Below are 19,310 nucleotides of genomic sequence, written 5' to 3'. Positions count from 1 at the left end.
ACTGGTTTTGGGTATTGTAATGACAGATGTAGAAGTGAAAATTTAAAGTGGGCACCACCCAATGAAATTCTCAACCGATACTTTTGACATAATCACCAATGTAAACCCCCTATTCCCGGAACAACTGATGTAGGAGTAACATTTTCGAAAAAGGAATTAATGTTCCCAATGGATTTGTGTAATCCTGTGACATCCGGTATTTAATCCCAAATATAGCTTAATTTGCTCTTATCCACCACGATTAATGAATTCCCTTTAGGATACTTTGGAAAATATCCACTAATCTCTTCTGCATTACATAATTTAATGTGTGAATGGAATTACATATACAATATGATCCGTCATTAGAAATACACTGAACTTGGAGGCGATTGACCATTTTTCATATAAATCTTTTTTTATAAGATTTTGGATCACACAATGTTATTGTAGATCCACACGCACCTGTACAAAAATATTACTGCAATATTCAATCCAGCCTTTGCCTTTAGGTACTTTATCTTTATTTGTCCCCATATAGTGTTCATAGGGTTACATTGTATAGATATACAGTTATATGAAAAAGTTTGGGCACCCCTATTAATCTTAAGCTTAATGTTTTATAAAAATTGGTGTTTTTGCAACAGCTATTTCAGTTTGATATATGTAATAACTGTTGGACACAGTAATGTTTCTGCCTTGAAATGAGGTTTATTGTACTAACAGAAAATGTGCAATCTGCATTCAAACAAAATTTGACAGGTGCATAAGTATGGGCACCTCACCAGAAAAGTGACATTAATATTTAGTAGATCCTCCTTTTGCAAAAATAGCAGCCTCTGGTCGCTTCCTGTAGCTTTTAATGAGTTCCTGGATCCTGGATGAAGGTATTTTTGACCATTTCTCTTTACAAAACAATTCCAGTTCAGTTAAGTTTGATGGTCGCCGAGCATGGACAGCCCTCTTCAAATGATCCCACAGATGTTCAATGATATTCAGGTCTGGGGACTGGAATGGCCATTCCAGAACATTGTAATTGTTCCTCTGCATGAATGCCTGAGTAGATTTTGAGCGGTGTTTTGGATCATTGTCTTGCTGAAAGATCCATCCCCTGCGTAACTTCAACTTTATCACTGATTCTTGAACATTATTGTCAAGAATCTGCTGATACTGAGTGGAATCCATGCGTCCCTCAACTTTAACAAGATTCCCGGTGCCGGTATTGGCCACACAGCCCCAAAGCATGATGGAACCTCCACCAAATTTTACTGTGGGTAGCAAGTGTTTTTCTTGGAATGCTGTGTTTTTTTGCCGCCATGCATAACTCCTTTTTGTATGACCAAACAACTCAATCTTGGTTTCATCAGTCCACAGGACCTTCTTCCAAAAAAAAATTGGCTTCTCCAATTGTGCTTTTGCATACCTCAGCCGACTCTGTTTGTGGCGTGCTTGCAGAAACGGCTTCTTTCGCATTACTCTCCCATACAGCTTCTCCTTGTGCAAAGTGCGTTGTATAGTTGACCGATGCACAGTGACACCATCTGCAGCAAGTTGATGCTGCAGCTCTCTGGAGATGGTCTGAGGATTGTCCTTGACTGATCTCACCATTCTTCTTCTCTGCCTTTCTGATGTTTTTCTTGGCCTGCCACTTCTGGCCTTAACAAGAACTGTGCCTGTGTTCTTCCATTTACTTACTATGTTCCTTACAGTGGAAACTGACAGGTTAAATCTCTGAGACAGTTTTTGTATCCTTCACCTGAACAACTATGTTGAATAATCTTTGTTTTCAGATCATTTGACAGTTGTTTTGAGGAGCCCATGATGCCACTCTTCAGAGGAGATTCAAACAGGAGAACAACTTGCAAGTGGCCACTTTAAGTAGCTTTTCTCATGATTGCATACACCTGGCTATGAAGTTCAAAGCTCAATGAGGTTACAAAACCCCAAAAAGTGCTTTAGTAAGTCAGTAAAAAGTAGTATTTAATACAAGAAAATGATAAGGGTGCCCATACTTATGCACCTGTCAAATTTTGTTTGAATGCAGATTGCACATTTTCTGTTAGTACAATAAACCTCATTTCAAGGCAGAAACATTACTGTGTCCAACAGTTATTACATATATCAAACTGAAATAGCTGTTGCATAAACACCAATTTTTATAAAACATTAAGCTTAAGATTAATAGGGGTGCCCAAACTTTTTCATATAACTGTAAAACAATACCTCTATATAGTGCCAAAGTAATACCTCAATGCAGTTTTTTTTTAAATATTTCCCTATAGTGCCCTCATAACCCGACATATATTGCTAGCAATATACCGCATTCAAATGCCTATATTAACCTCCATATGGTTTCCAAAGAATGCTATAATACTGTGTCCATATGACAGTGCCATATATTACCTACATTATACTTCCATTTAGGACCCAAACAAAATTGAAATGTACCCTGGTCGGAGCAGAAGGAACTGAATGAAAGTGATTTAACATTTCTCTCTATTACTCACGCTCAATATTCAGGATGCTTCTGAGTGTCCTGTCAATGGGATCCCTTAGGAAAAACAGAGCAAGTAGCCAGTTTTGCCAACCATGATTAAATTATGCAACTAATGCAACTAATACATAAAAAATCTAAAATAAGGCTTCTTTGCAAATATGCTTAATTATAATATTCTATGTGTCTCAATGGTTACAGACTACAAACAAAACCACTTTAATCAGATCCTGAATTTATGTTCATTCTATTTTGCCCTTATCACATGCTCATCCACCGAATCTATGTCAGTAAGGATTATTATTTATTTTGACTAAATAACTAGGATACGAGTGTGGTGCTCTTGAGACACTGTTTCTATAGATGTCAGTATGTACCAGTACTCACACAAAGTGATTTCATCAGATAGCTTAACTCGACTGCAGGAGGCAAGTATGAATATTCCAGAAGGTTTATTTTCAAGCTGAATTCTTGAAGTTATGCACAATTACAGTAGGTAAAAGACATTTCTGAACGTGAGTTGTGTAGAGATGATGCTAGCAAGATGGATGACATAAACTATCTGGGGAAGAAGGGAGGAGTTACTGACATCAGAGTTGGGCTACAGGGAGAAAGGGGGAACAAACTTCCAAAAAAGGCAAACCTCATTGCATAGCAACGCAACACCAGCAATACAATACAATACTGTATGATTCCCAAGTTGTTGGACAACTATACTATAAAAAAATTATGGCAAAAGATAGGCTGTGTGGCACTCTTAGATTTGTTGGTGCATGGATTGGATTCCACTGCACATACTGTATAATAAGTCAATAAATCCGGCACTCCAGGTATAACGTGTAGTGTATATTTTATTAATAAAGGTTCATCAACAACAACATTTGACGTTTCGGCCGATTACACGGCCTTTATCAGAACAGCAGAACCATCATATGTAAGCCTAACACGGCGCTATGGGTTTGCACAGCTGTGCTCTTGGTATGGCCGAAATGTCAAATGTTGTTGTGGATGAACCTGTATTAATAAAATATACACTACGCATGTTATACCTGGAGTGCTTGATTTATTGGCTTACTATAAAAAAAATTAGCCACAGTGTTTATGTTTCTCGCATTTATTATTCTAATTAAATTCTGAGATCCAGTGGTTACAGGAATCAATTGATATTTGGGACCATCAAATAAGACATCCTTTTAATTGCTTGTTGTGTTTCTGTATTTCAGATATGATTGCCATAACTGATCCTAACCAGATTACTATTTTGGCAATATCTGTGGCTGGAGGGATCATTCTGCTCATTTTCCTAGTGACCTGCTTCTTTGTCAGTGGAAGGTAAGCCCTTTATATGAATCATTAGATTTAGTATTTTTATGCTTAAGTTTCAGTATATGCATCAAGTGCTAGAATAACACTCATCAGGGGCGCAACTAGAAAATACAGAGCTCACCGCCAAACTTTGTAAAACCCCCTTTCCTACAGTCATATACATTTTTATGCACCTGTTTGGCAGGGATTATTATTATTGACAAGGATAAAATTAAGCCTATTCCATCACTTTATTTTCAACATGTAATTCATAAAATTATTATTTTGTGTACCAGGTTCTGCATTTTACTTTTGTCAATGAGGAATTCTCATCATCTCATTAATATAAGTTCCTATTATGTCTGCAATGCTTTGTCCGTTTGTCTCCTACAGACTCCACGTCAAGGTAACCTTGCAGCAATTACCTATTTTTACTGATTACTCTATTGATTCCTGTGCGCAGTATAATGATTGCTGCCTCTTTTTCAGGAAGATCTTTGCTCTATTTTCTATCATTGCCTTTCCTGCTCATTCAGCTCTAGTGGTTTATATTGACACTTACTGGAAAAATTCTGGAGTCATTGTATAAAAGGTTAAAGGGCAGATATTTACTTTTGTACATCACAAATATACTGAGTGATATTCATTTATACAGTATTTATGATGTATTATATCAAGAAAGGCATTATTTAACCATACAGCAATATCCTTCATGATTGTTTGCAAAAATATTTCCAAAGATAATCCATATAACTAAAGGTAATGAGAAAAAGTCATACACATATATATATATATATATATATATATATATATATATATATATATATAACCACACCCAGAAGTGAGGTATGTGGGAAGCTAGACCCACCCATCTCTCTAAACTACCCGTAACCCGGTCCCAGGTGCACCAAACTAACCTCTTAGTACTAACCTGCACTAGAGAAACACTCCGGGTTACGTCACAGAGAACAGCCATCTCTGTGATACATACGTCCCATCGACTATGCGACCATTAGCCACCTTACAACATATAGAAAACTAATACAGCTGCTATAAGACAATTGGGAAGAAGGGACTCAACACTTGTTAAACTTATCCCTACTGGTATTTAGTGAGGAACACCTATTTGGGAACTGTATTGTTCCCAAAAAAGAGTTTGAAGAATTGGTCATTGGGTTTTGTAAAACACATAAAGAAGGGCACAATCACTAGATGCTTACATACTGGGTGGCAAAACCTGTGTTAGAGACAGGATTTTCTCTCTCAGGTAGTATGGACCGGCCTAGCTACCCAACCTTGTTGAAGATTAGGCAATAAGACACACACACCAGGGTTGTCTTCCTCGAAGTCTCGTTTATTGTTGAATGAGTTCATCCCTCATAGAGAATTTCACACTGTTACACAATGTTTGGCAGAAATATTGGTAAAAATAATCATTTGTCAAAGAAAATGACTACCCTAATAGGGAGGTCAAGTATCTTTACATTGGAGCCATCTTTTCTGGGTACGCCCTAAAACAAGATGTATTTTTTCTGTTTTTTCTTTTTTTTTGTATTGTCCTCTGTTTCTTCAGATGTAGATATATCGATGGCTAATTCTCTTGACTTTAATCTCTCTTGCATATTCATGTGTTCTCCATATGGAGAGCGGAGTAAGCCACATCCAGAATAATTTGTAAGTGGCCTATCTACCTGCAGAGCAAGAGGATCAGGAGATTAAATTCAAACCGCCTAATCATTATCCCTCCCAACATCACCTGTCTCCCCCATACATATTAGATGGTCGTCCAATATAGCTGTAATCAGCTTTGGCCAACATTATTAAATGTATGTGGAGACCTTTAGTTGTACCATACATGAAAGAGGAATGTATTTGGCCTTGTCTTACATCAGCACGTATTATTACAGTAGCTCTCTTTAGCATACATATTTTACAATCCTCCAAAGTCCCCTTATGAATGTGTCTATCTAACACTAAGGTAAGGATGAGTTAGAAGTCAATTCATCACTCAAATAGGGAAATTTATTATACTGAGAATATATACCACAGCACTACTGAACCAGGTGCTTGAGTAGGGTCCAATACCGTACAATTATAGAAAAACCTAGGCACTCAAACGCATAAAGTAAATGTGATTTAATAGCAGTCCATAGCAAAAAATGTTTCAGTGAACACAACCTTCATCAGTGTACCAAATGCTGGGAAAAGTTTCAGGAAGAAAGGAAATCAGTGTCTTGGTAACGTGGTTTCTGCAGATGGGGATGACTGGACGTGGCAGTCAGGATGCAGTATCCGCCGCTTGTTTTAAATGCATGAAGGGCTGTGAGTCAAGGTATGCAGTGGTGGCGGTCAAGGTGCAGTGTCTACCGTTTGTATGAACCGTGTCAAGGGCTGTAAGCCTGGAATTGTGGGATTGATAACAGGAAAGCGGGGTCTGCCGCTTGTCCGAGGCTGAAAGCTGAAGTGCATCTGTGTGGTAGCTCAAACGCGGAATCTTCCGCTTGTGTTGCATGCAACACTAGATGAAAGCAAGCGGCAATACCAAATGGGAAAAAAAACAACACTGTGCCTCCACTCCATTCCCAATAGGGTGATTACAAATTGCGGCCACAGTGTATTTCAATGGATGAAACTAAGTAATGTGTCTGGTCTAATGTCCCTCCAATTGCAGCCATCTAATTGAGAGTAGCGTGTGAACAGAAGGAAAGGCTGGCCAAACAAGAGCCATGGTTTTACTAATACATGAGTCCCCTGGGCTATGAACTAGATGTGTTTTATAAAGTTTTATCGTAGCCCAAATAGGTATGTAAGTTGGATTTGGGGCCGAGGAAAAAAAACATACACAATTATACTCACCGCTGGCCGCTCCGCTACTTGCCGCCCACCATCCATCGTCTTCTTCTTTCCACTGTCGCGACCTTTTGACTCACCGCTGACCGCACCAAAGCTCACTGCTCACCACGTGGTCCTCTTCTTACTTCTCTTTTGACCTTATGACATGCAGTGACCACCAGGTCCTGAACGTGTCCGGAAGACTTAAAGATGCGGCTAGCGACGGATGAAAGATTGAGGACCGGTCGGCGAGCATCAGCATGGCTGGCAGTGGGGAGTAATCTTTTTTTTTCCTATCAATACTGACCTCTCCGGCCTCCCCAATACTCGCTGTCCGGTCCTCTTCTTTCCATTGTTGGGCACAACACATGTCTGGACTCTTCACAATAGACCAGGACTTCTGGCCATGTCCAGGCCAGAAGTCCTGGCCTTTAGTAAAGAGTTTGAAGATGTGGTGTGCATGATTGCATAAAGAATAGGGCCGGGTGGCATCCAGAGAGTTCAGGGGTGAGGTGAGCGGTGGTTTTTTGGTGGTGTTTTTTGTACATCCGACGTTGATAACTTGGCGTTGTACGTAAGTCGGATGTTTGTAAGTTGGAGACTGCCTGTGTAGAAAACTATACAGATCTTGCAAAGATACTTTATAAAGTAGCCAAACCTCTTAAAACTAGTCACTCATCGTCACTGGCTTTGGCGATTTAGTTGCAACTCTTCTAAATGCAAATGTGCCTCCATGTATGTACCAAGTCATGAACAAATTACAATGAGAACTTTGCTGGAAAATTTTGGTAGAATTATGTCATCTGTCGCTATACCAATATATTCACAATTATTAAATGGGATGTGATCTTGCCAGTAGCGGACACAGACAGAAGAGGGCCTCTGTGCAAAAAAAAAAAATAATTTATGGCCTCTGTGCAGTTCAATAACTCATCATAATGCACCTGCTTTGGAGGTGGTAGTGGCTCCCTTACCTCTTGAGCCTCTGTGCAAGATCCATCCCTGGATCTTGTGCAACCAAAGTTGACCATATAGCCCTATCCTCAGACTTCAGTAGAGATGATTGTAGCCACCCCAGGATTGCAGTTTTTGGGGAATAATGCCATCTTGATTTAGTAAATGAAAATCATGGGACTCCTGTTCAATAGGTGAGGAACTTAAATCATACCATTTTGGCACATCCTGTGTAAATGCTATAAATATATAAATGCTTATTATGGAAATAAGCTTTTAAGGGAGGTAAAATACAAAAGAAGGATGCCTACTGGCTTTTTTGTGAACCTGACCGAAGGCTTTATGTAATTCTTAGCGATGATGACAGTCCATGTACAATGATGAGCCTTTCTACTTCACTGTATAGTACTTTACAACCAGTAATCATGTGTTATTTACAGCTACCTTGTCCTAAATCACCCTCAGCTTATCATTAGGCATGGATGAGTTGTAACTCTAAGCAAGATTCAGTGACCATGTCATTTTCTGCACTTGTCACTGCGGGTCACAGCGAGATACTGGCATGGGATAACTATCACATTTGTAACATGCCATTTTTTATAATTTCATTTCTATATTTTGATGTGTAACCATCATTTCGCTTTAGCACTTACACTAGAGGTTAAGCTGATACTCAACAATGCCTTTCTTCTTCTTTTTTTCTCATTTTAGTCCTGACAAATTAAATAGACTCCAGACTGCCAAGTTCACATTACTACTTTTCTGATAGTTTGATAAAGTTAAATGAAGAACATTTACATTCAAATATTGCATAGATATTTTTTCTAATGAAGCACAAATAAAAAGTGATGCAGATCACACAAAGTTTTTTAAAAGTCTTTTCCTCAGAGGAGGTACTGATTCCCATTGATCAGGTTTAGGTGATATAGCATGCTTACACAGGCAGTGCTCCATGGAAAAAATATATGGAAATTAGCTCTCCTTCAGGAAAAAAATACTATATTTTTTGGATTATAAGACGCACTTTTTTTACTCCAAATTTGGAAGGAAAATGGGGGGTGCGTCTTATAATCTGAAGTGAGCTTACCAGGGGGCTACGGCGGTGGAGCAAGGTCACAGGAGGCAGGGTCGCTGTTTCAGGAGGCGGCAGAAGCGGAGCGATGCTGTGGTGCATGGGCTCTCAGAAGATGTCGGCGCCAGTGAGTGGAGTCCCCACTCCTCCCTCCACCAGCCTTTTGAAGCAGCGACCCTGCCTCCTGTGACCCCGCTCCATCACAGTCACCCCCAGTTAAGCTACTGTTAAAACAGACTATAAGACGCATCACCATTTAATTTAAAACTTTTTTTTTCTATTTTCCACCCCAAAATTTAGGGTTGATCTGGTGCGTCTTATAATCCACAAATCGCAGTACGTTTTTCATATCGGACAAGTCAGAAACACTTCCAAAAACAAGAGACATACACTTGCATATAGCTGTTTCGGGATTATTGCTCCTTTTATATAGACATTAATAGAGTTGTGTTTTCGAGCTCAAAGGGATTCAATACAATTCTTGGAGACCTCACAGTGTTATACACGTATTTTCCAGACAATTAAAGGCATTATAGCGTCAACAGAGTCCCAATGAATCAGGAGTGGGGCGAACACCTTTATATACCGGAGGCATGCACATAGAAATCAGCAGTTATAAAAGACTCAAGATGGAATGAAGCGCGTCCTCCTTATATATAGATAGTGCCGCGTTCATTTTGTACACCTAAATAGCTGAATAAACCATTAAAGGGGTTGTCCACTACTCTGACAACCCCTTCTCAATCCCTATATTTCCCCCTTGTAAAATGATAACACTATACTCAGGGCCGGCTCCTGGTTTTCATGGGCCCTGGGAGAAAGAGCTCAGCACAGAGGGCGTCACAGAGACGTCACAGAGTCAGAAGACACAGAAGAGACCGGAGCTGCTGAGGAACAGGGAGAGGTAAGTATTTCAAACAGTTTAAAGTACGATGGGGGTGAGGGGCCCAGGCCACGCTGCCACTGGACTCCCCCGTCTCATGGGCTCCATAGTCTGACGCGGGTGCCGGTGTCCCCGACATAGCTTTGACCCCCCCGCTTGCTAGGGGCCCTGGCACTTGCCCGGGTCCGCCAGGTGGTGACGACAGCCCTGACTTTACTCACCTCCCATGCTCGTGCCGATCCAACAGTGGCAACACTGGCTGTCCTGGGGATCGCGTGACAATATTAAGTCTCTCGATCCCTGCAGCCAATCTGCACTGGTTTAACTCTCTGTTACGGATCCGGATGGTGGAACCTCTGTGCTGCGGTGCAAGGAGGGGCAAGAGGGGCGTGACTAAATATCTACTCGGCCCGACCAAGGTCGCATGGCGGCTCAGTCGACTCCGTGAACCAGAGAGGAACCGAGCCGAGGGACCAGGTGCCACTCTGGGACCGACCTTGTACGAGAACAGGTGTCTCCCAAGGGTCAGAAGGCAGGAACTGACTGGTACAACGGATGAGCTCGGCAGGCAGACTGACGGGTGGTCCGGGTACACAAGCAGGCAGATTAGGCTGATAGCCAGACGGGTGCTCCGGGTAGGCAAGCTGGCGGGCACAACAGGCAGCTGGCAGGTGCTTCCAGGTAAGCAGGCTGGCGGGCATTGCAGGTAACAGGCAGGTGCTTCCAGGTAAAGCAGGCTGGCAGGCACGGCAGGTAACAGGCAGGTGCCTCCAGGTAAGCGAGTGGGCAGAGCCTATAGACAGACTGGCGGACTGGACTGTAGACAGACTGTCGGGCTGGATAGTAGTCAGACTGGTGGACTGGACTGTAAAACAGGCTGGCGGACAGGACTGACTTGTAGAGGACCTGAGGGCTGAAGCAAAGTAAGTAACACAAAGCAGCAACCTTGCAAGGGCTCCTCCACATTGGAGAAGGTACCTTTTATAGGCCGGGGACTTTTTAGAACGGCGCACGCGACCCCTTTAAGAGGGAGGGAGCGTGCCCTAAGCATAGAGCCAGGGAAGCTGCGTGCACCAGCAGCAGCTGCAGGGAGGCCGGAAGACGCCGGAGTAGAACCGCGGCGGTAAGGGGGACGGCGTCTCTGCCTGGCAGAGGGCAGAGACGCCGATGCTACACTCTCCCCTCCTTCGGATGAATTACACACATCCAGAGAAAAAGAGAAAGCAGCAATTGATCGATTGAGGGCAGCAGAATAATCACGTGCACCAGACTGAGTGTAATGCTGATTGCAAGACAAAACTGCCCAGACCAAATAAAAATATTCCCCCATCTCTAGTTTGCACTGTCAGTACATTCCGCAAATGATTACTCAGACACATGATGTTGGGTGGCAGATCAAGCACAACTATTTATCGATTCTTAACAGATTTAACCATTTCAACATTCTGTTTAACTCATAATTCAGCCATTTAACAGTCAATGACTAATTAAGAGTCCAACTACAAGCCAGCAGTGACAACCAGGCTTAAAGCCTGAACTTGGGAGAGATTTTAATAACACAAAACTTACTAAAAATAATAGGATTGACATTTTTCTGTATTGCAGGTAAGAGAGCCCCATGACCTCACCCCTTCTTCTTCTTAAATACTCATCATCAAAAAACCTACCTCTCACCTTTCTATCCAATAGGGCCCAGACATTTTCCCACCTCACCTTACCTCCTTATTTATAAACTCTTGCAATCCATGGCCCTCTGATGCCTACATAAACCCTGATTTCATCAATGTCTCACTTACTTAGTTTCTTGCTGTAGTTTTGATAAAAACACTGTTTATCAGCAGGAGATCATCACTAGAGGACTAAACCTGCTGCCATGTAGTCCTTTATATTCATAAGCAATTTCTTACCCTGATTCACAGCTAATTGTCAGCTTTCTGCCTATGCACAGTGTACACAGAACGCTGCCAATCAGTGGTGTGGGCGGCGTTATACAGAGCTCAGCATTCAGAGAACTGCTAGATCTGCAGCAGAGAAAAACTGATTTTATCAAAATTGCATCAAGCAGCCCAGTAAGTAACTTCTTGAGTCTGGGTTTCTGCACCTACTGTAAATTATACTGCACTCAGGTGGGGTAACAAAATCTTGGTGACAGATTCCCTTTATGGTTTAAGCGTTACAAAGCTACTTTTGATGCAAAACTCCAAGCCTAGGATGAGTCACATGACCAAAATGTTTTCGTGATCACAAATAGAGGTGATCTATAATGACTTGCATCCTTCAACCAAAAATCCAGCAAGTTCATATTTAATTTCATAGTCCCATCCAAGATGCTATCTGTGGCATGTCAAAATGCGGCAATCATTGAATGTCATGAACATTGCAGTCTTCTTGTCATACAACCAAAGTTCCTCTTGTGTAGCTGTACGGAGATGTACATGCTGCCCACGTTTCCCTCTTGAAGAAATAAATTTTATGTGATGTGATATCAGGTGAATTGTGATGTGTGTTAATAATGTTAGTAATATGTGTAATTTGACCATAGAGATAAAATGTTTGAGACTAGCCCAGAGTAGGGGGCCTCGGTATCAGGGAAAGTGACAATTTCCTGTCAGAGAGTCAGATAGGGCCTGGAGTGCACAGAAAGTGGACCTAAAGGGCCAAGGTGAACAGCGCCACATCCTGGAGTTACCCAAAGTGAGAGGAGACTGAAGAAAAGGGATAGTGAGATCCGGAGCAGAAGTGACTAAGAGACAGAGTGGCCTTCTTGAAACTAGTTATAGGAGAGGATGCCTAGCCACGAGACCCCGAGCTTATGGTACTTGAATTAATGGGCCTTAACAGGACTGAGTACTTGGGACGAGTAAAGTGTCCCGGGCTGGAGTTTCAGAGCGGCAGCATTATCGGCCATACTTGCACCCTAAAGGGAAAAGAAGATGCTGAACCGCAGAACAAGTAAACAACTCTTGCTGAGCAGGGCTGTAGTGTTAAAGCTGGGTTGTGGTGAAGTAGAGAGAAACAGTAGGCAGAGAAGAAATGAACAAAGGAAACTGTAGAAAATGCTTTGAGTTGTAAAGGAAACGTTCTTAAGACTGTGTACCTGCTATCTCCTGTATATATTCCCTACCAAGTTCCCGTTCAGTAAAAAGTTTATTTTTGAATGGTGGTCTCCCTCATTGAACTGTAAAACATCTGGTCCTGGCAAACCAGCAACATCGTTTACATGCGGCCTGCATGGGCCTAGTGCCCTCACAGCACAAGTCCACACACACAGCCAGGACCCCCATTTTCATGGAATGTGCCAGGGCATAGGAGACGAGTACCACGTCCATGGCTATGGCCCCACGACTCATTACAATAGCCATAGCTTAACATGATGCCATGCAAACAGAGCTATTGGTATAACATGAGGTGCCTACGGCTTTGTAGTACAGAATCACAGGGACTCCATATGCCACCATACAGGTCCTGAGTTCTTCCTTGTGAATGGAACTTCAGTAACTTACCACATTAATGTTTTTGGTTTTATCCACTATGCCATTTTCTGTTCATACTACTTGGCTTACAACTGTGATACTATGAAAATATGTGAGCCACATCTATTATGAGCAGACATTTCATTGCCTGGGAGACAAGTAATGAAGATACATGGGGAAGAACGGCATACAACTACGTAAGGAGCAGTCATTTTAATGAGGCCGCATTACAAGACTAATGTCCTTGTAAACAAATAACTCAAAGCATTGTAAAAAGCGAACCTGCACTTAGGGAGCCTCGACAATACTCTGACTTCTCTTATCTGTCTTCCAGCCCAAGTAAATTACATTTCAATTTGTCAGAATCCAGCAGAAGACAATGAATTTGAGCTTTATTTAAAGTGTTCATTATTAGTTATAATACAGAGAAAGGCATTCAGGGTCATCTGTATTCAAGTCTTTCTAATGCAGTGAAAAATCTTTGGGATGACCTCTAATTTTGCATTTGAAAATAATCTTCTAGGGTGGATAATGTTGCCCTTCAGACCTCCTGTCAAAGGTCTTTCATCCAGCAAAATCAGACCTCCTGCTTTGCACTGATGATGGAACTAATATTAGTAACACGTGTTTGCAAATGGAGTGTCTGGTTTGGCTTTGCGGAAAGATTCATTATAGGGTCAATATTAACTTTTAGGATTGCATTAATATAATCTATGGTGGAAATGGAAACCTGTCCAAGGAAATCTGGTCTAAATAAGGGAGAGATATTCTTTATTTTTAGAGCATATTCTTATTACATTTTAGCATTTTTTTGCACAAATCATTGCTAGTGATGGGTGAACCCATGGATGTTCAGGTTTGGCAGGTTCTGCCGAACATTTAAAAAAAGTTTGGTTCCGGTACCAAAATGGTACCCGAACTGAAATCTGAACATCTGGCGTTTCCCACACTGTCATCTGCGGGACAGCGTGGGAAACACAGGCTCTGATCGGCGGTAAGTTCATTACTGCTGTTCAGAGAGCTGCGGTTCCCACACTGTCACACAGATGACAGCTTGTGAACCAGCAGCTCTGACTGGCGGTAAAAAGGTTACCGCCAGTCACAGGTGTCAACTGATGAAAGTACTACTCTCATCAGCATACGCCTGGTCTCGCTGATTGTAGCGAGAGCAGGCGAGGCTGATGAGTGTATTCACCAGCTGGCAGCTGTGCAATAAATAAATAATTTAAAAAAAAATGACCCGGGTCAGTAATTTCTCACCATCTTTTATTGTTCACACTAGTGTTTTTTTATATTAATTTCACTATTTTTATGTTTAACCCTTACCTCTGCTAATTTTTATTTATAGTTCACTTGCGCATTATAATATAAACATATTAATTCATTATATTGTTTACATATTATCACTATTGGTTCATGGTGCTCATGTTCCTCCGCCTCCCAATTTTATTTTGTATTTGTTCTTAATTTCTTGTTTCTTGTCTTGTTTCATGTTTTTACATTGTTTTGTCAAATTGGTGTTAAACCCCTCTGGGTTGTTTATTGACTTCTCCAAGTAGTTTTTTAGGGCTTCTAATATTTATCAGATATGCCTCTCCAGATATAAACCTACAAATTTAAAGAGTAGGTTGGATCCATCATTAATTAAATACAGCCTTAGGCTGATGGGAGGGCTACTCAGAATAGGAGGCAGTCACAACCTCCAATAGTAAACTACAAAAAACACAAAAACTGAGCAGCACCTCCTAACAAAATAAAGCAAGTGTGAACAGATGCAAGCTGCCATGACTGCATAATATACAGAAATACAATGCACCAAATTGAGAGGTGCACAACTCTAAATGAATTCAGCGCATCTTCTCAATGGTGTGTGCCTCAATTGCGCCTCAGTGACTGGAGTAGCATTTCTGGTGCAAAAAACACTGCGATTTTGCAGAACTTGACCTGTATCCATTCCCCATCCCACCTCAATTCCTCCCCAGCTCCTCCTCAGTTCTACCAATTTTTTCAAAGCTGTTTGAAACCGGAGTGAAAACACCAAAAGTAGCAACTATTTTGCACAACTCCCCATTCGGCAAAAATTTTTTGCGGCTTTTCAAAGTATTTTGGCAGATAAGCTTTGAAGAATTACTCCCTATGTATTGCACTGCCTTATCTTTATTACAAAGCGTGTTCTAATTTTATCATTTTTTAAGATTATAAGTCTAAAATAAAAGCAACATACGTACAATCTGGTCTTTAATAAAAAGAGCTGTCAACTAATATATTCGGCTTCATGAGCAGGTTGTATTTTGGTACTATTTGCTTGCAGGGGCTGCGATGGTTACGTTTGTGTATAGAGATAAGGAACATGCCACAACCTGCTCATTTTTTTCCTTTGAGGGATATGGAGTGCACCTTCATTGTCGGTCTCAACAGTCAGTCTAAACAATAGCTCACATGTGTGTCAACTCCATGGGCAAAGTACCCTTGAGATGCTCCACTTCATCAAGTGCATGCACCTGGTACCTACTATAGAGTCTCAGAAATGATGATGCAAGACAGCTGACATGGCCTCGGGTCTGCAGTGTGGTCTAAGTAGTGATGTTACAGGCACATGTATTTATTTAATGAGCTCTGCATGATGAGTAGCCCAATTTAATGGCGAGAGGATCTGTGTTCTAGAAGGAGCAAGCCAACAGAAAATCAATTTTCCCGCAGAGATGAGTCTCATTAACGGGTGGTGAGAACTGATTAACACCTTTACACTGTCCTGCTGTGACTGCAGACACACTTTAACATGCATGTATGATGAGGAGTATGCTAATAAAAGTGCCTCAGCTGGCAACCTTTACACATCCACCATCGCTAGTATCGTATTCCGGCCATTGATTGGCATCACAGAGAAGCTGTGTGTTTTCACATCGAATTTACAGTGTGAGGCGAAGATATTATTACTGTAGAGCTCACAAAGGTCCAAGTATCAGATTTATTCCAGCAGATAGCAAAGCGGGATGGTGACATTTATTTGTCACTGTTCGGTACGCAGCTACCATTCATACACTGCGGAGACTCCTATCGGTATTTTATAGATAAGAAAGGAGTTCTATCTTGTGAAGATGTAAACAAACAATTCTAGAAAGAGAAAACTGTAGGGAATTGTGTTTCCTGGATAAAAACTAGAACAGTTTGTGTAATATATGTATTAGATTGCTATAGCTTTTTTTTTAGCAGGCTTTGACATCTCCACATGGGTGTGTATGTGGGTGCTGGGTCAACACTAATGAATTTGGGCCTAAGGTTTTCATATGCTATATGCCATCATTATCCTTGTTAGGCAGAGGCCATTTCTGCCCACAAACAGTTCATAATTCTTTCATTTGCTGGATTTTCTGACCATAAAATGAATGAGAATTCCACATTATGATCTTACTTGACCCTTCTAAAGCTGACAGACTAGCTGATTTCTCTACCAACAGCTCAATCCACAGACCAGAAGCTAATCCTTGGATGCAACCCAGTTGTATCTGAACCAAGGGTCAGATCCCTTTATATGCAGTTATATGAAAAAGTTTGGGCACCCCTATTAATCTTAAGCTTATTGTTTTATAAAAATTGTTGTTTTTGCACCAGCTATTTCTGTTTGATATATGTAATAACTGTTGGACACAGTAATGTTTCTGCCTTGAAATGAGGTTTATTGTACTAACAGAAAATGTGCAATCTGCATTCAAACAAAATTTGACAGGTGCATAAGTATGGGCACCTCACCAGAAAAGTGACATTAATCTTTAGTAGATCCTCCTTTTGCAAAAATAACAGCCTCTAGTCGCTTCCTGTAGCTTTTAATGAGTTCCTGGATCCTGGATGAAGGTATTTTTGACCATTCCTCTTTACAAAACAATTCCAGTTCAGTTAAGTTTGATGGTCGCTGAGCATGGACAGCCCTCTTCAAATGATCCCACAGATGTTCAATGATATTCAGGTCTGGGGACTGGGATGGCCATTCCAGAACATTGTAATTGTTCCTCTGCATGAATGCCTGAGTAGATTTGGAGCGGTGTTTTGGATCATTGTCTTGCTGAAAGATCCATCCCCTGCGTAACTTCAACTTGATCACTGATTCTTGAACATTATTGTCAAGAATCTGCTGATACTGAGTGGAATCCATGCGTCCCTCAACTTTAACAAGATTCCCGGTGCCGGCATTGGCCACACAGCCCCAAAGCATGATGGAACCTCCACCAAATTTTACTGTGGGTAGCAAGTGTTTTTCTTGGAATGCTGTGTTTTTTTGCCACCATGCATAACGCCTTTTTGTATGACCAAACAACTCAATCTTGGTTTCATCAGTCCACAGGACCTTCTTCCAAAAAGAAATTGGCTTCTCCAAATGTGCTTTTGCATACCTCAGCCGACTCTGTGGCGTGCTTGCAGAAACGGCTTCTTTCGCATCAATCTCCCATACAGCTTCTCCTTGTGCAAAGTGCGTTGTATAGTTGACCGATGCACAGTGACACCATTTGCAGCAAGTTGATGCTGCAGCTCTCTGGAGGTGGTCTGAGGATTGTCCTTGACTGATCTCACCATTCTTCTTCTCTGCCTTTCTGATGTTTTTCTTGGCCTGCCACTTCTGGCCTTAACAAGAACTGTCCGTGTGTTCTTCCATTTCCTTACTATGTTCCTCACAGTGGAAACTGACAAGTTAAATCTCTGAGACAGCTTTTTGTATCCTTCCCCTGAACAACTATGTTGAATAATCTTTGTTTTCAGATCATTTGACAGTTGTTTTGAAGAGCCCATGATGCCACTCTTCAGAGGAGATTCAAACAGGAGAACAACTTGCAAGTGGCCACTTTAAGTAGCTTTTCTCATGATTGCATACACCTGGCTATGAAGTTCAAAGCTCAATGAGGTTACAAAACCAAAAAAAGTGCTTTAGTAAGTCAGTAAAAAGTAGGTAGGAGTATTTAAAACAAGAAAATGATAAGGGTGCCCATACTTATGCACCTGTCAAATTTTGTTTGAATGCAGATTGCACATTTTCTGTTAGTACAATAAACCTCATTTCAAGGCAGAAACATTACTGTGTCCAACAGTTATTACATATATCAAACTGAAGTAGCTGTTGCAAAAACACCAATTTTAAGAAAACATTAAGCTTAAGATTAATAGGGGTGCCCAAACTTTTTCATATAACTGTAAGTGAAAGGTTTTAAACCATTGTACCCTTAGGACCTGTTAAAGGCGTATTCTCTAGTTATTAAAGTCATTTAATTAGTCAGACAACATAAAAATAAGCAAGTTTGCAATTGACTTGCTCTTTTGTAGCTGCTGTCATTATCCTGCATTAAGAGCTTTTATGTTTCATAGTGTACAGCTGGTTTCCATGGAGCTCGGCAACTAGTGCTTGCCAAGACCCTGGCCAAGTGTGCAGTAGTTACATTCCAGGAGAGAAGCTAGCTCCTAAAATCTCACCCACCTTTCTCCAGTCTATTAATTTCTGTACAGCAGTTATGCGCTCACCTCCTTCCCCTCCCCTCTCCCTCTCAGCTCCTGACTAGCTGCTGGTATAAATCTTGCAAAATCAATAGCCTGTAACATCAACTTCTCTCATAACAGTTCTCCTAATTATGGCTCTTGGCTCTTTGTCCCAAGCTGTGTGCTTGTTCAAATGCCTTGTTATAGTGATATCAGTTCCTTGCCAGAACAAGCCATTGACAGCTGAATGTGTTGTGCTGAGTTTTACAGTTCTACCAATGCTACAATTCTGTTCAGCAGAACTGTCACTCAAGGAGGAGAGCACACCCTGCCAGAAACAAGGCAGTAAGAAGACTGTAGAGCTCTGAGCTGCTCAAGAGACATATTGAGAATACCCCTTTGAACTGAATAGCTTCCACCAAGTCTGTTGTTGGCTGCCACTTTGAGTTGATTGATATGTTACCACACAGCATGAGAGTGGTGACTTATTGTATCAGTCTGCTTATAGCTCATATAGTTTGCCTAAAAGTAAACATCACAAGCATTTCCAAAAGTATAATAATGAACAAACACAGAGGAGTTTGAAAAAATGAACATGAGTTCCTTCTACTGATTCTCGCTAACTCATCAGAATCTGGACACCATTGTTCCCACCACACTTCAATGGACTATAGAGGAAATGGGCTACACACACATAGTGTTGTCTCACAAGCTAAGAAGACATGCACTTGGATAGTTGGGTCTTCTCAGAGGAATTATTTTTTAAAAAATATTGGTAGCCTTTTCAAATGTTGTTTAAAAGACAGCATCAAGTTTTCCTTAATGCTTTGTGCCAGTGGTTCAGGTGGCGGTTGGGGC

The 19,310-nt window shown here is 41.2% G+C and overlaps 1 protein-coding gene across 5 annotated transcripts in view; it reads left to right on the top strand.

The window, feature by feature from the left end:
* The window catches only part of LOC141258951 (ephrin type-A receptor 3-like), a 349,962-nt gene that overhangs the window by 212,012 nt on the left and 118,640 nt on the right, over positions 1–19,310 (top strand). For all 5 annotated transcript variants that reach the window (XM_073674263.1, XM_073674264.1, XM_073674261.1 and 2 more), the window contains one exon: positions 3,697–3,805. In XM_073674263.1, coding sequence (XP_073530364.1) covers positions 3,697–3,805 — 109 coding nt within the window. The remainder of the gene's footprint in view (positions 1–3,696; positions 3,806–19,310) is intronic.

This window comes from Phyllobates terribilis, unplaced genomic scaffold, assembly GCF_046119375.1.
Source record: "Phyllobates terribilis strain yellow unplaced genomic scaffold, ASM4611937v1 Scaffold_3__8_contigs__length_932513732, whole genome shotgun sequence".
Taxonomy (NCBI): Eukaryota; Metazoa; Chordata; class Amphibia; order Anura; family Dendrobatidae; genus Phyllobates; species Phyllobates terribilis.
The sequence above is the reverse complement of the archived record's forward strand: the minus strand, read 5'-3'. Positions and strand labels throughout refer to the sequence as shown.